Raw genomic sequence first — 22,288 nt, forward strand, 5'->3', positions numbered from 1 at the left:
ATCTGTAATTAAAAAAAATTCCACATCCTTTAAAAAAACAAACGTTCCCTTTTCCATGAAATATTCAAACGAATTTAAATTCCCGCTCTGTGTGACGTAATCATTGCGCACGCTCAGAGCAGTCGAAACGTCTATCAAAAAGCGATTGAACCATTTTAGTCTGTATTTTTGTTATTCCCTTTAAACTATGTACTATTTATACAATTACATTGAAATACAAAAAGATCGCACCCCAAAAAATCTAATAGAATCTGCCCTCCCGGAAGTAATTCTGTTTGCGCATCCGCATATGTGTTGACGGTACTTGTTTATTTTCTCTTAAACATGGCCACCATAGCAACCGCATGACGCCAAGACAAACTGCCCATGGTACAATTTAAAGAGCTGTTTCTTATCTTATTTTCTTAAAAATGAACACTGTTGGTTAATAGACAATGACAGATATGCTAAACTGAATAGAGTTTGTTTGTGAGTGCTAAAACAAATGTTAGCAAAACAAGGATAGATACTGTCATTTGAAAAAAAAAGAAAAGAATTTCAGCTATTCGTCATCATGTAAACAAACTATAATGGAAAAGCTGCTATATTCACGGTAAGCTCTTGTGTTTCGTTATTTTTTAATGAATTTAGCCGGAAGAAGAGTCTTGTGACCACCAGGCTACTACGTCTTGTCTGGCCGGTAAGACATGAGGATGACGGGTAAGACAGGCAGAAAGTTGTACACTTTCAGCGAGAAGCAGAGAGAATCAGGATGCAGTAAGTGGAAATCCTCACGGTTGACATGTTTTAAAAATAAACCTGCTTTGATTTTATCTTGATCACATAAATAAATAAAGCTGTTACTTACCAAGCAAGCAAACCAGTCTTTAATAAAGCAGCTAAAAACTTTGTTGTTTGTTATTGCTTGATTTTATAACCTGCTTTCATGTTCTGTATGAGTGTTTTCAGTTTTTTGTGTCTTTTTCCTCTATCTACTGAAGCTCATTGCATTCACCAAATAAAAACCAGACATCTTTTCTCATAATGAGGAGAATAGATGTCATAATGATGACATCTTATCCAGTAATTACGAGAAAAGATCTTGTAATTATGACATTGCAGCTTCCAATTCGGGAAACAGTTGAAGGGCAATTCCACCTAATTTTTCATTACCTGAAGCATCTTTAATCTGCTCCAACTCAAAAAGTACAGTACTTAGACTATTCACTTGGTAGGTATGCAGTTGTGTCATACTTTTTTTTCATGAATTTTATGAATTTTCATACAAAAAAATGACTGCTAGATTAATTGGTCTCTCTTAATCGCTCTTAGGTAAACGTGTGTGTGGGCATGGCTGTCTGCCCTGTGTGTCTCTGTGTTGCCCTGTGATGGACTGGGGAATTGTTCATGCTGTTCGTTTACTAATGCTCTACAACAAGACTACGAGTCCTTCACAGAACATCTGCTTTTAAGGCTGCACAATTTTAGGAAGATTGACATTTCATTATTTTTGCTCAGGAGCAGGGACCAAAAAACTAGGTACCAGTACGGAAAAAACTGTAATGGAAACACTTGCAAATCAAGCCAGTGGAAAAGGGGCAAAAGTAATCACACATGGTACCTCACCAGAGTTTTAAAGAACTCTATCAGAAAAGCTAAACAGTGACATGTTTTCACTCATCATCGATGAAGCCACGGACAATGGTGTGGATAGAAGTTTTAAATGTACTGGTCCGATTTTATGATGAAAATGTAAAGGCTTGGACTGTTTGGAATGCAGACATTACAAAAGCCAAATGACAATGACAACAGTCATGACCATTGAAATTGTCATTAATGTTCATGATACATATTCATGATTCATGTCATGTTTCGACAGGTTCATGACACCCTTATGTCATCCCCTTCAAATAAAGGTTTTACCATCATTTTAGTCACTTTTGTTGCCCTTGCCAATAGAAAGTGAATTACTTCTGGAGATTTTACAGCTTTAGTAGCTGTTGTTGTGAACACTAAGAGCAATAGACAGGTAGTGAAGTGACTAGTTAAAAGCAGGGATGGATTGATGAACTTGTCTACCGGGCCCACGGATCAAACAGCTCAGAGGACCCTAAAGCCTGGGGCTCTGCCCAAAGAATCTTCTGTATAGACTCACATTGGCTTTGTCCATATCCTGTCTGAATGTTGTCCATTTACATCCTCAAAATGTATCAGAATCTATCATTTAAAGGGCTATTTTTCATTTTTCTCTCCTGGGGAAGCATATTCTCAGGCCCCTCCTTGTTGAAAATGTATGGATGACCGGGGTTAATCATGAAAGGCTTCTTATATATCTGGGCCCAGAAGCCCACAACACCATAAATTGCCCATACCATACCATACTTACCATAATTCTAGATTTGATGCTACTGTTGGACTTGAGCCATGTGAACTGATGAGCACCAGGAATGTTGCCTCTCCATATATCTGCAAGATCATTGGAATCTATACATTGAAATAAAGTAAGATTCAAGCTTTGATTAGGGCATCTAGAGGGACATCTGACTAGCCAGTCATCTGTGGTCAGGTTATAACCACCTACCAAAATGACCTTTTATTCAGAAATAACATCACTTTAACAAGTTATTTTGATTAGTGTTCGCAAACCCATTAACATTGCACGGTATGACAAAATATTCATTTTAATTCAAAAATACTTTATTAATCCCACAGGGAAATTAAATGTTGTTATAGCTCATATTATGAAGGTTTCCTCAAAGAGCCGTTGTAGATGTTGATGGCTGTGGGCAGGAAGGATCTCCTGTAGCACTCCGTCTTACAGCAGATCTGAAGAAGCCTCTGACTGAAGACACTATGTTGTTGTAGGACAGTCTCATGAAGAGAATGCTCAGGGTTCTCCATAATGTTCTTCATTTTATGAAGAATCTGTCTTTCCACAATGATCTCCAGAGGTTCCAGAGGAGTCCCCAGAACAGAGCCAGCCTTCTTTATCAGCTTGTTGAGCTTTTTTAAGTCCCTGGCTCTGATGCTGCTTCCCCAGCAGATGATGGTAGAAGAGATCACACTTTCCACAACAGACTTATAGAAGATATGCTTCACAGTTGCATCTCCACTCTAGTCTGTTGTCCAGGTGAACACCGAGGTATTTATACTCCTCCACCACCTCCACTTCTTCTCCCATGATAGAAATAGTTTTTGACTTATTCCTGTTTCTCTTAAAATCTACAATCATCTCCTTTGTTTTAGTCACGTTCAACATGAGATGATTGTTTCTACACCATGCCACAAAGCGGTCCACCACCTTCCTGTACTCAGCTTCTTGTCCATCTCTGATCCACCCCACGACTGCAGAATCATCGCAGTATTTCTGCAGATGACAGAAGTCTGTCTTATACTGGAAGTCTGAGGTGTCCAGAGTGAAAAGAAATGGTGAGAGTACAGTCCCCTGTGGTGCTCCTGTGCTGCTGACTACCTGGTTAGACTCACAACCCTTCAGTCTCACAAACTGTGGTCTGTTTGTCAGGTAGTCTTTGATCCAGGAGATTGTTGAGGCCTCCACCTGAGTCTTCTGGAGTTTCTGACAAAGCAAATCAGGTTGGATTGTATTAAATGCACTGGAGAAATCAAAGAACATGATCCTCACAGTGCTGCTGGTTTTGTCCAGATGACAGTGGGTTTGTTGAAGCAGGTGTATGATGGCATCTTCAACTCCAACTCCACAGCGATAAGCAAACTGAAGGGGGTCCTGATGGTTTACTGTTTGCTTAATATCCTTCGACATTTACCACAGCTGTCATCCAGTGACTGTGCCAATCAACTTTGGAGGTGAAAACCTTTCCAGGACATCTATTAAAACAGATGGCTACACCTCCAGAACGACTAGAGCAGTGGCTGAACAAGATTTTTTCTCCCCACTGGTTTGACCATAAGGTGGCGTCTGTGTCACACGACTGAGTTACTTGCAGAAAAGTGCAGGGTTCACCTTGCCTTTTACAAAATAAAAATAATGTTTTTTTTCCTTTCACATTGTCCCTGAGCCCTTATGCATTCAAATAAATAATACAGATTTGTTTCAAGCATTAGCAATGCTGTCTGAAGAGAAACAGCTTAAGAAAATATAAGAACATCCACCAAAGATTACACCATCTCTATTCTGCGGTTTGGTAAACGGTACAATAATCTGGCGGGTTCGCTTCTCAAGTTGTTCGAAAAATATATTTGAGTAGAAAATGTTTTAAATTAGACACTGATTGAACTGTAACGCATTTACGCTGTCAATGCGCCCTCTGATGTCTCCATAAGAGGTACGTCTCCCTCTTGTGGAGACTTCCGCTTTATTTTCTTCCTGGAATAAAAACAAAAACATGATTTGAAAAGGTTCCCTTTTCCAGAAAAAAATGCAGGTGACGATAGACTGCAAACGGGTCCATTCTGTGATCAACACTGCTGCAGTGTACAGCAGTCTTCACAGAGAATCAAATGTTCAAATGAATTAAAATTTTCGCTCTGTGGGAATAATCATTGCGCATGCTCAGAGCAGTGAAAACGTTCGAAATGAATGAAATGAATCATTTTTGTCTTTTTATTATTCCCTTTAAATCGTGTAGTATTCATGAAAATACTATATATATATTTCACAATTGTTGCAATATACTATAATTCTATATATATTATAATTCTATATAATTTTGCTTCATAGTTTTGATGTTTTCAGTATGTAATTGCAATGCAGAAAGTAATAGAAATAAGGAAAAGCCATCGAGTGACAAGGGTGTGTCCAACTGTTTAACTAGTATTCAAACTGTCAGAAATTTTTGTTTTAGCCAAAAAAAAAAAAGGATATTTCACTACCATTTGAAATCCCCTTAATATATTAAGGGGTTAAAAAATTATTTACTAACATATAGAATCACATGATCTTTAAACATGAACCAACAGATTATTAGGTTGTTTAAAACAAATCCTAAATTTCATGTTCAGCATAAGCAACAAACCTCAGATAATCTGCTCACCCACCCTGAGACTAGTGGCCAACACGAGGTCCGACCTTACAAAACCTTCTGCAGCTGCCCCTGCTAAAATATATACATACCAGCAATAATTAGGGAAAACTAAATGGCACAAACAAAGCAAAATCAGCACAGTAAGCACCATCTCACATGGATCACTATAAATAACTATTTTTGTTACATAAACTTCAATAGGCTTCAAGAAAATGTCAATGAAAAGAAATGATTCCAAATGATTCCATATGAAGGAAATAATCCACTTGCTTTTGTAGCACGGAGGGTTACTGGGACAGCATTGTCATGCTGTGACTAATGATGGATGACTGCAGCGTAATTACACTGTGAGGCTATCAGTTATCTCTGCTTGCCTGATACTAAATGAAGCTTTTCAATACTGCTCATAGTGTGTGAAATAAAGGAAATGTATCATGGTCATTTTTTTAAATTATGAATATGATGTGTCCTCTACAGAGGACTGCTACCTCACTGAGAGTCTGGCCTATATTGTTATATTGTCTTTATGCTATGTTTGTATCTATTGTTTCAACAGCAGATTATCATATTAATCTAAAAAAGATTTCTTTAATGCAAATGAAGCAAACATAATAATTTTGATTTCCCTGAAAAATGATGCCAGTGAAAATCTGCTTACTTGGGACTTATACAGTGGCATCCCTCGCCCCCGGATAGGATGTGGGGGTAGAAGCCCTGTGGAGTTAGTCCATATGGCACAACAGTTGGCACATGTATATTTTTTAGGTCTTGATGGCGCTCTCTGTAATCCACCGGAACATCGTTTCGATGGAAATCAGAGCTTAACCTCTTCTGAATTTGCTAACAGAGCATGTAAAACATGACTTATCTCTCATTTACACTTCCAGTGCCCATAATGTCACCATATTTGAGAGTTGACATTTAGTGATGAAGCTAAGTGTGCAGATTACATTGGAGTGAGTGTGTGTGCAGATTCTGCACCTCAGGACAGATTTACTCCCGAGTGACGTGCTGTGTGTTGTTGGCCGGTGAAACCGTGATGCTGACGAGGTTGACACTGCATGCCCTCTGCTGTGGCCATGTTTCAGTTTTCACCATTTTTTTTGGTGGGGGGGGGGGGTTGCATACGGTGTCTGTACAACTGCACAGGAGTCAAAGTAAACACCATGCAGAGATCACAGGAGAAATGAGATAGGGAGGAGGGGATGGAGGAATGGAAGGGAGGTGGTGGTGGGGGTTAGGCTGTTTGTGTGACACTAGGAGAGAAACAGTCGGGAGCAGAAGGAGAAAGGAGCCTGTGTGTGCGATTGTTTCACCTCCTAATCAGTTTTCCTTGGGGAGACGTCAGCAGCAGCTTCAGTGGAGGAAAGTAGAAAGCAAAAAAAGGAGACGGCACTCTTACGTTGGAAACATCTCCCATCATAAATTCGAACCTCATACGAGTAAGGCATGCTCTTAAACTATTCTGCTTATTGGTCATTTTAAATGCCCAGAAATTATATCTGCAGCGTTGCTCTGTTCAAGTAACTAATAACTTGGTTTTTCGACTTCTTTTCTGTGTGTCTGTAAAGGAATATTTGACATGTAACTAGATGGAAATAGCTAATAGCATTTTATTTTAGCAACATACTGATGCATGTGCACTTTGTGTAATCGTTAATGCGGTTACAGGACAAGGAAGGGGTTTTATGTGCCTGCACTGATTACTTATTGTAATAAGACTATCATCATTCACATATTTAATTTAAATTGTGCAGAGGAACCACGCTTTATATTTTTTGTCACATGAGATATTATTTTACAGCTTCACTCTATTTAAAGGACAGGATTTCAAACTGAGTGATGCTCCATTTGGTTCAATAAAAAAACTGATTTAGTTTGACTAGGAAATGCAACAAAACATTACGTTTGGCACAAAAATATACCTTATTTGTTCATATTTTAATGTGCATGATTGCTGTGCTGTGTGTTTTAGTCAGGGATGAGCAATCCAATGTATGCATTTGTGGATAAATGATGATTCGTGATGTGAAAACCCATTGTGATTATCAGTCAGAGCCAGCTGTTGTGTTTGGAGCAGCTGTCTATTAAAGTAGAGATAATGGGCTCAGATTTCTTCACGAAACACTGATTTTCAAATGAGGCCATGCAGTGGAAGCGTGTGAATGATATTAAGACCTATGTCTGAACTGTGCTCACACGTTTTGATCCAAAAGTAGCGTACGAGGAGAAGCGTAGAGCTTTGATGACCGGTCCTGTGAGAATCTCTCTCCCTGTCCCAGTTTCTGTCACTGAAAAGGCTCCATGGTTAGAAAGGAGAGCAAGCAGCTGGAAAGCAGACGCATGGAGACACACGTGATGCATCCCTCCTTTCTGCAAGGTTTGCCTGTGAACGAGTTACCTCACAAATTTCACAGTTCAAAGGCTTTATGAGCATCTGCAGCATGTCCATCATCCTGACTGCAGAGCACCTTATCAAACCCAGCGGTCAAAAACATGACTCCACTACACGCTTTTATCGCATCGTGCAGACAGCAAAAGCTGCATGTTATTTTTAGCAACATCTTTGAATTAGCATATGTTCTTTGTGCGTGTGCGTTTAATAAGAGAGCACTTTTGTGTTGTGGAGATGCTGGAATTTAAACATGATTAACGCCTTTCGGTACATTTTACTGGGATTTTATGTAACAGACCAACTCAAAGTTGTGCATAATTGTGAAGCAGGAAAGTGTGCCATTCATTTGTATTCAGCAGCCTTGAATCTGATGTCCCTAAATAAAATCCAGTGCAACTAATTGCCTTCAGAAGTCACATAATTAGTAAATAATACAGTCCAGAAGTTTGATCTCACCATAAATCCAGCTGTTCTGTGATGGTTTCAGAACTTTGTTAGACAATATGTGTAAATAAAAGCATCATGAAGACCGAGGAACACAGCAGACGGATACGTTTAAAGCATTGTTAGGTTATAAAACATCATCCCAAGCTTTAAAGATTTCACAGAACACTGTTCAAACCACCAAAAATGTAGAGGATGGCACACCTGCGAACCTACTATAACATGGCCCTCCACCTAAAGTGACTGACCTAGAAATGAGAGGATAAATCAGAGAAGCGACCAAGAGACCCTTGGTAACTCTGGAGCAGCTGCAGCTATGTTCTCCATAAATCTAGCATTTATGGAAGAGTAGTATGAAAACTGCCATAGTCATAATAAGTCAGTTTGTCACAATATAAGGGACACAGCCAACATGTGGAAGAAGGTGCCCTGGTCAGACGAGAACAAAACTGAACTTCTTTACCTGTATGTAAACCGCTAAGTGTGTCTGCATTCTTATACTGCACATAACTCCAAACTCACCATCTTCTTAGTGAAAACGGTGGTGGCAGCAACATGCTGTGGGGATGTTCAGCTTCAGCAAAGACATAGAAGCTTTTCAGAATCGATGGAAAAATGGACAGAGTCATACACAGGGCAACCCTGGATGAAAATAAAACCTTCAGATGCTAGAAAAGACTGGGTCTTAGATTTACCTTCCAGCAGAACATAGACCCTAAACATTCAGCCAGAGCTGCAATGAAAGGATTCGAATCAGTGGATGAAGCTTGAGCTATTTTGCAGAGAATGGGCATTGGCAACATTTTAACTTCAGAAGCTGATAGAAAAATATACCCAAAATGACGTGCAGCTATAATTGCAGCAAAAGATGGATCTACAAAGTAGAGCATTGATTCAGGGGATGCAAATACCAATTGCACTGATTTTGTTAACTTAATAGCATTCTCCATTTTACATTTTTTCTGCTGTACCTTTGTTTATCACATTATAAAATACATACTTCAAGGCACTGTAGCCAGCTTTATTGTAAAAGAAGATTGCAAAATTCCAGATGGCTGAGTGTTACTGGAAAACTACAGAAGAGTGAATGCCTCTGGGGAAAACTCAGCTGAAGTGCATCCACTGAAGAGTCTTCCCATCAGTTAAGAGGCGAGAAGGCAGCAGCTAATGAAACAAACACAGGCTGACCAGCAGACTGAGCCAAGTTCAGTGCTCTGGGATGTGTGCAGCCACCTGAATCAAACAGGCAGCGAGAAAGATATGATCATACATCACTTGCTGCTGTTTTGCCAATATGAAGCAGTCTGTCCTGTATATATCCGTCGCTGTGTGGTTTGGCTTATTCTCAAAGCAAAGGTCCAGACTGAAACAAACAATCAGGTCTGCAGAGAGGATCATCTGGGCTGACCTTCCCTCCATCCACGACCTGCACATGTGAAGAGTCAGGAAAAGACAAGCTGACATCAGTTTCTTTCCCCAGACTGTCTCTGTAATGAACACAAAACGAGCATATTTTCACTACTCAAACCTGCCTTTCTTTTTTCTTTATATAAAACAATGGCTATACACACACATACATGTACATACTGCTCTGTTATCCTTATTTTTTTCATCTAAAGTTTATATATTTTTAGTTTATGATGCTAAATTAAGAATAAAGATAAATAAAGGTCAATAAAGATGATTCTTTTCCTTCACTTGCTCAGCCATTTTGTGCAGCAGTGAGGTAGAAATGTTTAATAAGTTTCTTGCAGTTTTAGCTCCTGCTGACACGTGCAGAACAGGGGCTTGTTTGTGACTCCTTCCTTGAGAATCACAGGAGAAACTGAGGGAGGCTGCTGATGTGTGGTTGCCTGGAGACTGCTGTAGGTGGATTATGAAATGCACAGGCAAAATAGAGGCTACTCACTCTGCTGGGAGCGTAGTGAGTTGTGTAATAACTGGAAATGTCAGTTAAGGGCAAGAAATGGGAGGTGGAGTGGAAAAACGTTCACTGTGAATAAAAAGCTCCCACACAAATCCCTAAATGAGAGTCTAATTAAATTTTGTCTGAAATGTGTTCATCCGAGATGCTTTCCTCAGCTGCTCAGAGCTGACTTTAGTGACACTGTTTAAGCAGATTCTGCACAGATCAAGGCATTGCTATCACAGTCTGAGTTTGGATCAGCCTAACTGCATTTTTATCTCCTAATCTAATGGCAGATGACAGAAATGGATGCCCCTCTTGCCACTCCTTGCAACATCCAGATCTGTGAGGTGACCTGTGACTCTTTCCGCATCATGTGGAATATGCCTCCAGAGGACACGGCAAGAGCAACGCATTTCTTCATCGACCTGAGCCGCAAAGAGAACAAGCATCCAAACCGCTTCAAACACAGGGTCTGAAACCGCTACGTTATGTCATCCACTACCTGCAGGGCAGCTGCTCATTCTATTCTCCATTAACACCGTGTCCACATTCAAACCGGCTAAAATCAGTCTGTTTAGCACATGGGTTTGATTACTTCTTGGTATTCTGCATTTGGTGAGATTTGAAAATTAACACAAAGTGGCCGTGCCCTTCCAGTCACTTCCAATACAGGCAAAAAAGCAAAATGTTTCCAGTTAACAGCTGCAGGCTTGTGACTCAGTTGTGCATTGTTTCCTTTTAAAGGGAACTAAAGCTGACAAATTCAGCTGCAGCAGCAAGCACGTTTAAACCTAATTACATCCAATGCACTTTATAGGTTCACATGAAGCAAGAAAATTTAAATTAATTCATAAATTAGAAATAAAAATAACTGTTTATGTGTCAGAATATTAATACCAAGCTGTTAATGAAATATGTTTTTAATTAAGCTAACAGCTCATAACCATCTGCAGTCTGTAGATCTGCACACCTGTCTGCACCCTGCATAGCACATTTCTTTCATATATTTTACAAATAAACACAGAAGTGTTTAATTTAAGCGAACCTCCAGGCAGTCATAATTCTTGTTAACACTGGCTACACTTTGGGCTCTATGTAATTAACAATTGTTAGCATGCTAACAAGCTAACTTGAAAAGAAGGGGGTTTTGGTCAACATCAAGCCCCATGCATGTGTTAACTCTTTTGGTGTAAACCTACGAGATAATTCTCTTTTTTTAGGCAACCTTTCACTCCCTCTTGGCTTTATTATCCTGTTTATGTTCAGCGTTGTTTTTCGATATGGGAGATATGCCTCACTGCCCAGGGCGGCATGGTGTTGGGGGCGGCATGGTGTTGGGGACAACACATGCAATCAAAGGAAAATTTATCTGTGGTTGCATCTGATGCAAGTTTTCTAACAGATTCAGTCAATGGGGAGTGAACTTCTTATGTATGGTGCACAGTATAAGCACTGTAGAAAATATAGGGCTATTGGCCAAGTGGTTAATGATGCTTGGATAAGTTGGAATCTAATTCGCAGTTTACAATTTGGGGCTAAATTAAAGGGCTACTCTGGTGTTGTGTTTGAGAGCTGGACTGCAATTGATCATCTCTAGTTCAATATATGTATAAAATACTTACTTAAAATACTTAGCTGAGCTAAACTGTTGTATACTGCAGAGAGATTTTTTAAAACACAGCCTGAGATGAATATAATCATTTTATTTGTGCCAACACAAAAAAGAGCTGAGGGAGGAGTAGAGCTACAGAAGCGGAGACCTTTCAACAAACCACCACTGACACTGTTCTTTACTCTTCTTGTGTTTCTGCTATCAGTTTCATTTAATGCCAACACAAAAGAATCAAATAAGATCCATGTGCGCATAAAACCTGAATGAGATAAAAACAATCCCAGTCTCCCTTTCTTGCAGCTGTAAAACCCTGACAGTGATTATGTCTTATTGCTCCAACCTGCATTCACCAACTGAAAAAGTGAGCAATCAAAGCAGGGATGGGAATGAGAGGGATGTTTCAAGAACGAGGTTATGTTCCCTCTCTGACATCTATCGTTGAAGTGGCACAAACAAGAGATGTTTCCATGGATATGTGGGCCGCTGAGCCAGTAATTAGCTGTACTGCTTAGAGGCCCTGGCCAAAACAAAGCTGCTGATTTGATAATATGTATCCTAGTTGCAGCAGCTATGGCTTGAGATGAAACATAATTCTAACAAGGGAATGTTTATGCAGAAAAATGATTGATTTACCAATTCCAACTATAATTCACTTCCTTTGAAAACATTTAATCACCCATTAACCTGTGACCTTGTATTTTGCACCTGACGTCTCCTCTCTGGTGATCTTCAGGATGTCCCAACCAAGCTAGTGGCCAAGGCTGTCTCTCTCCCCATGGCGGTGAGAGGACATTGGTTCCTCAGCCCGCGGACAGAGTACTGTGTTGCTGTTCAAACAGCTGTCCGGCAGCCAGACGGTGACTACCTGGTGTCAGAGTGGAGCCCAGTGGTGGAGTTCTGCACTGGAGGTAAAACTTGTCTCATACCAAGAAATAAGCACGTTTTAGAAGTCTGGAACAAAGAAAGATAAGGGAAAAAGTATTCATACCCTCTGACCTTTTTTTAAAAACGTTGTCACATTACAACCACAAACAGTGTATTTTATTAGAATTGTTTTGGAAAGACCAATATAAAGGCTTTTTAAAATTTTTTACAATGCAATTCTGAAAGCCTTTTGTTTTGTAGACTTTTAGTTTTTGTCTACAAGCTTTCCACATCTAGAAACTGACATTCTTGCACAGTATTTTTTTTAAAACAGGTCTGGCTCTGCCAAATGGATTGAGAGCACCTGTAAACATCAATTCGCCAAACCTTACCAGAGATTCCCTGAAAACTATGCATCATTCATTTTCCTTTGCAACTTGTGTCGGTCTAATGCATAAAATCGGATTAAATTATATAGATGTTTGTGGTTATAACCTGAAAAAATTTGAAAACATTCAAGAGGTGTGAATACTTTCGGGGGAAATCTATATATTTGCAGCATCGGCATAGCAGACATGATTTTTCTCTTTACATTTTTGCAGACTACGCCATGGAACACCTTCAGCAGCTTCTTGACAAGGCCAATGATTCTGCAGGACGACTGCTGAGATTCTCTGTGTTTTATCGCAACCAGCATCCAGAATACTTTGACTATGTCAGGTTGGAGCTGTTATCCTTCTATTTGATCTGATTGCTTACATCAATCAAAATAAATCCTCATTATCTCTCTATATCTTGAATTAGGAGGGAATGTGGGGGACTGATGCGTCCAGCCCTAAAAGACAGCAGCGGGAGTCATGGCTCTCCAATCAATGGCAAACTCCATGGAGTCTTCTTCAGCTGCAACACAGAGTTCGACACGGGGCTTCCTCCCAGAGACTCTCCGTATGGCCCTCTCAGATTCCAAATTCCTGCTGGACACCTGCTGAACCCAAACATCAGCTTGTACTTTGCAGACTTTTACTGCATGTACACAGCATATCACTACGTGGTGCTGGTGCTTGCACCTGTTGGCACAGAGGGAGACAACTTCTGTCGCACGCGTCTCCCAAGGCTGGACTTGGCCTCCAACCCCTTTTTGACCTGCACTGCCTCCCAGAGGCAGGGAGAGGAGCCTGTGTATTGCCATGCCAGTGATGTGATCATGGAGGTGCTTTTCACAGAGCCAGTTAATTTAGATCAGGGAAGCGTGGAGCAGATCAGTGGGCACCACCAGCTCATGAGTCTGACCACAGCCAATGCCAAGAAAGATCCAAGCTGCAAAGTGTGCAATATCAGCGTGGGGCGCTGAAGGATGGCCTGATAAGTTGATTTTGAGTCTGCATTGCAAAAAGACCCATAACTGGACAAAACAACAGAGCTAATTATGGGCTAGTCAGAGCATGGTGGAAAAAAACATCTCATGGAATATGTTGAAGGTGCTTCCCACCTCCCATCCTACCCAAAGTAGAAGAGTGTATTTTTTTGCCTCCTTGGATAATGTGTAATACAGATCTCTATACATTCTCTTTAGGTGTCTTTATGTATTCCCCCACCCTGATTATGTTTCTGTTTTGTCATTTGCTCCATGAACTTTAGGTTACTGTCTTTCAAGTTCAAATTCTAGTTTCAGACAAAAAAAAAAACATATTGCACAATTCTTTCCATGAATTCTTGGCATTCTCTCTCTGCCAGTACTGGTCCTTCTCAAAATATTAGTATATTGTGATAAAGTTCATTATTTTCCATAATGTCAGGATGAAAATTTAACATTTATATATTTTAGATTCATTGCACACTAACTGAAATATTTCAGGTCTTTTATTGTCTTAATACGGATGATTTTGGCATACAGCTCATGAAAACCCAAAATTCCTATCTCACAAAATTAGCATATTTCATCCGACTAATAAAAGAAAAGTGTTTTTAATACAAAAAACGTCAACCTTCAAATAATCATGTACAGTTTTGCACTCAATACTTGGTCGGGAATCCTTTGGCAGAAATGACTGCTTCAATGTGGCGTGGCATGGAGGCAATCAGCCTGTGGCACTGCTGAAGTCTTATGGAGGCCCAGGATGCTTCGATAGCGGCCTTTAGCTCATCCAGAGTGTTGGGTCTTGAGTCTCTCAATGTTCTCTTCACAATATCCCACAGATTCTCTATGGGGTTCAGGTCAGGAGAGTTGGCAGGCCAATTGAGCACAGTGATACCATGGTCAGTAAACCATTTACCAGTGGTTTTGGCACTGTGAGCAGGTGCCAGGTCGTGCTGAAAAATGAAATCTTTATCTCCATAAAGCTTTTCAGCAGATGGAAGCATGAAGTGCTCCAAAATCTCCTGATAGCTAGCTGCATTGACCCTGCCCTTGATAAAACACAGTGGACCAACACCAGCAGCTGACACGGCACCCCAGACCATCACTGACTGTGGGTACTTGACACTGGACTTCTGGCATTCTTACATTTCCTTCTCCCCAGTCTTCCTCCAGACTCTAGCACCTTGATTTCCGAATGACATGCAGAATTTGCTTTCATCCGACAAAAGTACTTTGGACCACTGAGCAACAGTCCAGTGCTGCTTCTCTGTAGCCCAGGTCAGGCGCTTCTGCCGCTGTTTCTGGTTCAAAAGTGGCTTGACCTGGGGAATGCGGCACCTGTAACCCATTTCCTGCACACGCCTGTGCACGGTGGCTCTGGATGTTTCTACTCCAGACTCAGTCCACTGCTTCCGCAGGTCCCCCAAGGTCTGGAATCGGCCCTTCTCCACAATCTTCCTCAGGGTCCGGTCACCTCTTCTCGTTGTGCAGCGTTTTCTGCCACACTTTTTCCTTCCCACAGACTTCCCACTGAGGTGCCTTGATACAGCACTCTGGGAACAGCCTATTTGTTCAGAAATTTCTTTCTGTGTCTTACCGTCTTGCTTGAGGGTGTCAATAGTGGCCTTCTGGACAGCAGTCAGGTCGGCAGTCTTACCCATGATTGGGGTTTTGAGTGATGAACCAGGATGGGAGTTTTAAAGGCCTCAGGAATCTTTTGCAGGTGTTTAGAGTTAACTCGTTGATTCAGATGATTAGGTTCATAGCTCGTTTAGAGACCCTTTTAATGATATGCTAATTTTGTGAGATAGGAATTTTGGGTTTTCATGAGCTGTATGCCAAAATCATCCGTATTAAGACAATAAAAGACCTGAAATATTTCAGTTAGTGTTCAATGAATCTAAAATATATGAACGTTAAATTTTCATCATGACATTATGGAAAATAATGAACTTTATCACAATATGCTAATATTTTGAGAAGGACCTGTAGAGTGGTGATTAGCCTTATAAACGGGGCATTCTCTGTAGCAACGGATTGACTACGCAGTTATATTTATAGATTAAAAATTCATAACAGTCTTAATAAAATACATTTTTCTTAGTCACGAATGATCAAAAATCTGTATTTCTAAAGAGTAAATTCTCTTGGTCCGGGAACCTAAGTTGCACACTTTAGGAAAGGAATGAGAGGAAAGTATTACAGAATTATAGTTATTCTTACAAATTATTCTTAACATTTCAATTGGAAACTGAATGATTAAATTGGATCCAGGGACTAAAAGAATCACTAATTAAGTTATTATTAATCATATTAAAATAATGCAACTATTAATTTAGATAAGAAACAAGATATAAACACAAATATGAAATCTTAAGGGTAATTGAGAATGAGCATTTAGATTATCTTTGTTGATTAACAATTTAACTTTATCAAATTGTCTTTCTCTCTGTTAGGTGAAGTCAAGATCTTTGGCAAATAATTAAAATTTTCTAAATAAATAGAGGAATGATCTCTAAGTGAGCCACCTTTGGTCCACCACCTCTGATCACCCTGAACTGCTGCTAAGAAGGACCTTGTTTGGTCCGATTTCAGACTGCTGTCACCTCTCTTTGAGAATGGAGTTTGGACCTCAGAATGTGCAGATTCCATACTCTCGTCTCTCTGAAGCCGCCAATGGGGAATACCTCGACACACAGCTGTACGGTCGGGAATGTCACCCTGAGACCGGCTGGCGGTCTCTCTCCTGGCGCTTACCTCAGAGTATCTAGATGATCCTTTGACTTGGACTTCTGAACTGAGCTGTAACCAATTAGAAAAACTATCTTGCTGGGAGATTAAAGAAAAATACTATAAAAAAAACAATGTAATCAAATTTTAACCAAGCTCATTCAGGCTTGGTTATCCCAACTAAACAGAATTTCTTTCATCTGTCTTTCCTTTAGTCATTGTGTGTAACCCTCTCTCTTCTTTTCACTGCACCGACTCAGCACTCACCAGCACACAGACGTTGCATATCCTGATATCGTCAGAAATGGATTATGGAGGAGGGTTTTGCCACCTATTTCCAGAACAGGTCATCAAATCAAGGCCAAATGAGCACAATTTGTTTTGCATATATTGTTTATATCTTTTTGGGCATTTTTTTTAACTTCCTTTAACATCCCCCTCACTGTGTTTAGAGGCAAGATAAAAATGAATCCTCCTCCTGCCTTGTTGCCAGTGGCCAAAAAATACACTGCTCAAAAAAATAAAGGGAACACTTAACACAATATAACTCCAAGTAAATCAAACTTCTGTGAAATCAAACTGTCCACTTAGGAAGCAACACTGATTGACAATCAATTTCACATCCTGTTGTACAAATGGAATAGACAACAGGGGGAAATCTTTGGTGATTAGCAAGACACACTCAATAAAGGAGTGGTTCTGCAGGTGGGGACCACAGACCACTTCTCAGTACCTATGCTTTCTGGCTGATGTTTTGGTCACTATTGAATGTTGGTGGTGCTTTCACACTCATGGTAGCATGAGACGGACTCTACAACCTACACAAGTGGATCAGGTAGTGCAGCTCATCCAGGATGGCACATCAATGTGAGCTGTGGCAAGAAGGTTTGCTGTGTCTGTCAGCGTAGTGTCCAGAGCCTAGAGGTGCTACCAGGAGACCGGCCAGTACACCAGGAGACGTGAAGGAGGCCGTAGGAGGGCAACAACCCAGCAGCAGGACCGCTACCTCCACCTTTGTGCAAGGAGGAACAGGAGGAGCACTGCCAGAGCCCTGCAAAATGACCTCCAGCAGGCCACAAATGTGCATGTGTCTGCACAAATGGTTAGAAACTGACTCCATGAGGATGGTATGAGGGCCCGACATCCACAAATGGGGGTTGTGCTCACAGCCCAACACCGTGCAGGATGCTTGGCATTTGCCAGAGAACATCAGGAATGACAAATTCGCCACTGGCGCCCTGTGCTCTTCACAGATGAAAGCAGGTTCCCACTGAGCACATGTGACAGACGTGACAGAGTCTGGAGACACCGTGGAGAGCGATCTGCTGCCTGCAACATCCTTCAGCATGACCGGTTTGACAGTGGGTCAGTAATGGTGTGGAGTGGCATTTCTTTGGAGGGCCGCACCACCCTCCATGTGCTCGCCAGAGGTAGCCTGACTGCCATTAGGTACCGAGATGAGATTCTCAGACCCCTTGTGAGACCATATGCTGGTGCGGTTGGCCCTGGGTTCCTCCTAATGCAGGACAATGCTAGACTTCATGTGGCTGGAGTGTGTCAGCAGTTCCTGCAAGATGAAGACATTGAAGCTATAGACCGGCCCGCCCGTTCCTCAGACCTGAATCCGATTGAGCACATCTGGGACATCATGTCTCGCTCCATCCACCAACGTCCCGTTGCACCACAGACTGTCCAGGAGTTGGTGGATGTTTTAGTCCAGGTCTGGGAGGAGATCCCTCAGGAGACCATCCATCGTCTCATCAGGAGCATGCCCAGGCGTTGTAGGGAGGTCATACAGACACGTGGAGGCCACACACAATACTGAGCCTCATTTTGACTTGTTTTAAGGACATTACATTAAAGTTGGATCAGCCTGTAGTGTGTTTTTCCTCTTTAATTTTGTGTGTGACTCCAAATCCAGGCCTCCATTGGTTAATAAATTTGATTTCCATTGATGATTTTTGTGTGATTTTGTTGTCAGCACATTCAACTTTCTACAGAACAAAGTATTCAATGAGAATATTTCATTCATTCAGATCTAGGATGTGTTATTTGAGTGTTCCCTTTATTTTTTTGAGGAGTGTATAATGTACCTCTGTGGCACATTATATTCATACCACAGGCTGATAAAAAGACAGCAATTACTAATAACAGTGTAAGTTCCTAGAAACGCTAGAGAATTTAAAGTACATAGAAAATAATTAATAATGTTCTCAATTACATTCACTTTTAAGGCATCATTGATTTGGTTAAAAACAATAATTTCTTAATGTGAAATTTTTCTCCTCTACTGAATAAATATGCACAAATTAATGGTTGGATTTCTCTAAATATTTATTTATTATTTATTTTGAGGCTTTTACACAAATTTACTAGCGGCACCAACATCTGTACTTGCTGACACTTTCTTCAAGTGTCTTTATGATTTTGCTGTTTTTCTCATTCATTGCCCAAGTTGTTGGGCAACGAATGTTACCATTTATCAGAAACAGGAAAGAACACATACCGAAATAATTTTTACATGATTTCTAGAGATTCCTTTTTGGCAACATTGCTGCCAGGGCTTCCAAAACATTCTTAAAATATCCAAATGTCTAAACATTTCTGACACTTTTGACACTGACTCCAAATTAAAACTCCCACATGACATAATATAAGAGTTAGGACTGGGTTGTGGCTCAGAAGTAAAGTGGAAGTTACAAAATTCCTGACAGCCTGAAAACAGAGCTAATTTAAGATTAGCTTGAGGCGTCTGTGTGTGGCGGCCCAGTAATCTTTGACCTTTGTGCGAATACTAGTAATGCCTGCAGTGAAAGGGATCCCTCCACTGTTACACAACAGTAATTCATGAGACCAGAGGCCAAAATGTGAGATGGGACAGAAGAACGTGGAGAGAAAGTCAACAGCATGTGAGAAATGGAAGAGGAGATTTATTTAAACAAAGAATTCCATATGGTAAAAATAACACAAAAGATTAACTTTAGAGCTAAAAAAGTACATTATCAGATGGATATTTGATAAAAAGAGTAAATCATGCCCTTTCGCTCTTCCCGTGGCAGAGATGTGAGCTCACACAAACTAAAATGCTGTAATTCTCTCCGTTGTTATTGTCCCAGAATATCTCACTGTGCCCTGCAGGCAGATACATTAAACAGAACTCTATCTTTCTCTTGGCATCCAGCACTTTAGGGATGGCTATGTCGAATTCAAAGATATCGGTCTGGGGTCCTCCGAAGCGCTTCTGCTGGTACCTGCAGGGGACGTCCCTGTAGCTGTGCCAGGAGTCAAAGGTGATGCGCACGCGCACATTCTTCTGGAAGCTGAGGTTTCTGACTCGTGCGCTGCCTTGCAGGGCCTGTTCGCTTACGCTGCAGTTCTCCAGGGTGACCATGCTCTCGGCCAGCTTAGCTCGGAAGGCCTGGAAGTCCAGCGAGGGCTGCAGGAAGCCCAGCTTGAGCCGTGTCCCCGGGCAGCAGGTGCTGACAGTGCAGCTGTATCCGTCCCCCGTCATGCTCCCTAAACCCTGCAGAGAGGGCAGTGGGCCGAGGTCACGCTGATCCTCCTCTTGGGAAAACACACGCACAGCCGTCAGGGAGAAACCCAGCGAGTCTGCAAATACCACATGCTTTTTCTTGATCGGGATCAAAACATCGTCATCATCATCATCCAGATCACTTAAGAAAGGCGAGAAGAGGTGGCTCAGATGGCCCGTGACGTCGACGGGCAGCTGATCTGTTGCTGGGGGGCGGATGCATGGCCGCTGAGGCTTCAGGATGGGAACCCACACATGAGGACACAACTGTGCACGCTGGTTCAAGCACAGCCGCACTGCAATCTCCACAAGTCCGGCTGAGTGGGCCATGGAGCCCAGGCCAGCCATTGACAGCACACTTGCAAGAAATAAACAGGGAAGTTTAATAAAGTTGGCCTAGAGGTGTGATTAAAAGTGTGATTTGGAGTTTCTTCCTAAGAGCCATGAATGAGCACACCATAAGATCAGAGATAATGCGATCATTATATTTCACTTTGAAGCAGCAGAGCAAGAGAAAAGAGCCAACAGCAGCAGAAGAACAGCACACTTACAGCGGACAGGACATTTCCATGCTGGCAGCGTGACGGTGATGTTTACCTCAAGGGTTGACCTGTGTCTAAGAAAAAGCATAAATATGTCACTATTACTGCAGATGTGCATTTACATTTTTGTTTGAACTCTTCATACAAAAAGAAAAGAAGATACCTGCAACATAACCACAGCTCAAACAAAAGTTAAAATGTGCCCCCACTTACTGGCGCCTATGATCAGGAGGCTGGAATACAGCCTAAGTTATCCCTCTGTCTGTAGGACGGTCAGGGGACGAGTCCTATTTTTACCAGCTCACACAAGACAGCAGAGAAGACTACGCCCAGTTCAGTATCCTGGCCAATCAGGACCAACCAAGAGGTTTTTGTTGTAATATTTACACAGGTCCGGAGTATCATTATTATCACCCTCCATATGGTGTGTTGGTCTCTGTTTTGCTGCTAAAACAGGACACCCAGGCTGAAGTCACCAAACAAGTCCAACTCTGGGTCCCCAGTCTCTGCTTCCACCAGAGCAGGATTGAGGAGACCCTTGAACTGCTGCTTCCACAACGCTATAATATCCCCCGTCGAGGGTCAGCCGCTCCCCACCTCCATTGTAAACAGTGTTGGTGAAGCACTGCTTCCCTCTCTTTCTCCATACCGAACTCTTCTCAGGAGTTTTGCGGGCTGTGGCATGCTTGTCCTCATGGTACACGTCAGCTATCTAAGGAGTCCCACAAGCCACTAGGTGATGGAGGCCTGCATTTCACCAGGTGGTGATCGGTGGACAGCTCAGCCCCTCATGCGATCGAAGGTCTGAAGACCTGACTAAAAAAATTCAACCACCAACCTCCGGCCTAGGGAGTCCTGGTGCCAAGTGCACTGATGAACACCCTCATGCTTGAACATGTTGTTTGTTATGGACAATCTGTGATTAGCACAGATCCAGTAATAAAACACTACCCAGGTTCAAATTGCGGAGGCCATTCCTCCCAATCAAACCCCTCCAGGTGTCGCTGTTGTTTCCTACATGGGCGTTGAAGTCCCCCAACAGAATGACGGAGTCCCTGAGAGGAGCACCGTCCAGCACCCCCGACAGGGATGCCAAGAAGGGGGATGGGTACTCCGCACCGCCGCTTGGCCCTTAAGCCGAAACAACAGTCAGAGACCTTTCTCTGACGCGAAGGTGCAGGAACCCTCTCACCCATCACAAGACAAGGAGCTGCGTTCCAGAGCCCAAGCTGTGCGTGGAGGTGAGCCCGACTATTTCTAGCCGATATCTCTCAACCTCCCAAACAAGCTCAGACTCATTCCCCCCCAGCGAGGTGACATTCCACGTCCCTAGAGCCAGTTTAAGCATCGGGTCGTTGAGGTCTCTGCCTTTGACCACTGCACAATCCTCTTTGCACTGGTCCGTCATGGTTCCCCCTGCAGGTTGTGGGCCTACTGGAGGACAGCTTGGTGTCTCTCATTCGGGCTTGGGTGACGTCACGTGTCCAGTACCGCAAATCCACAATAAGGTGGAGCTGAAAAAACAATTTTAAAATTATTTTCAATTTAAAAATGTATGTAATGCATTTGTTATTTTAAAGGACATGACAATTGGACTAGTTAACTACTGTTAACTACTGGTCTAATAGTTATGAATCATTTAAGCCTATAATGTCATTTTTGATTCAAGTATTTGTGTGAACTCTGCCTCTTAAAGTTTTCTGCTAAAACCTGATTTTTTTTTTTTATCAGTTGTGGCTAAACATAATTCACAAACATACTCTTTCTGAAAAAAAAATCAAATGAATGGAAAGAAGTATCATTTGCAAAACTGAAAATGTTTCAAAAAACCGTTATGTTTCTAATAAACCGAGTTCATCTTTACAAATCTGAACTTTCTGACAGTTTTTTCTTGTATTAGGCTTTGAGGCATTACATTTTG

The 22,288-nt window shown here is 41.6% G+C and overlaps 2 protein-coding genes across 7 annotated transcripts; one reads left to right on the forward strand and one right to left on the reverse strand.

Moving 5' to 3' along the window:
• Nucleotides 1-212: 212 nt before the first annotated feature.
• Nucleotides 213-13,774, forward strand: LOC124877298 (phytanoyl-CoA hydroxylase-interacting protein). 2 transcript variants are annotated; one of them, XM_047380396.1, is made up of 6 exons: nucleotides 213-369; nucleotides 631-756; nucleotides 10,024-10,200; nucleotides 12,076-12,250; nucleotides 12,809-12,926; nucleotides 13,011-13,774. In XM_047380396.1, the coding sequence occupies exons 3-6, from the start codon at nucleotides 10,024-10,026 to the stop codon at nucleotides 13,555-13,557; spliced, it is 1,017 nt and encodes a 338-aa protein (XP_047236352.1). In that variant the 5' UTR covers nucleotides 213-369; nucleotides 631-756; the 3' UTR covers nucleotides 13,558-13,774. The 2 variants fall into 2 exon arrangements, with proteins under 2 accessions (XP_047236352.1, XP_047236351.1); XM_047380395.1 differs by lacking the exons at nucleotides 213-369; nucleotides 631-756 and adding an exon at nucleotides 6,203-6,424.
• A 5,429-nt stretch (nucleotides 13,775-19,203) lies between these two features.
• ppp1r3c2b (protein phosphatase 1 regulatory subunit 3C2, duplicate b) lies at nucleotides 19,204-22,001 on the reverse strand. Of its 5 annotated transcripts, none has more exons than XM_047380547.1 (3): nucleotides 20,581-22,001; nucleotides 20,377-20,441; nucleotides 19,204-20,259 (listed from the first exon to the last, which is right to left on the reverse strand). In XM_047380547.1, the coding sequence occupies exon 3, from the start codon at nucleotides 20,171-20,173 to the stop codon at nucleotides 19,325-19,327; it is 849 nt and encodes a 282-aa protein (XP_047236503.1). In that variant the 5' UTR covers nucleotides 20,174-20,259; nucleotides 20,377-20,441; nucleotides 20,581-22,001; the 3' UTR covers nucleotides 19,204-19,324. The 5 variants fall into 5 exon arrangements, with proteins under 5 accessions (XP_047236503.1, XP_047236502.1, XP_047236501.1 ...); XM_047380546.1 differs by having other exon boundaries at nucleotides 19,204-20,183; nucleotides 20,423-20,441; nucleotides 20,581-21,996; XM_047380545.1 differs by having other exon boundaries at nucleotides 19,204-20,183; nucleotides 20,423-20,441; nucleotides 20,531-21,995.
• Between the last annotated feature and the right edge of the window lie 287 nt (nucleotides 22,002-22,288).

This window comes from Girardinichthys multiradiatus, chromosome 12, assembly GCF_021462225.1.
Source record: "Girardinichthys multiradiatus isolate DD_20200921_A chromosome 12, DD_fGirMul_XY1, whole genome shotgun sequence".
Classification (NCBI taxonomy): domain Eukaryota; kingdom Metazoa; phylum Chordata; class Actinopteri; order Cyprinodontiformes; family Goodeidae; genus Girardinichthys; species Girardinichthys multiradiatus.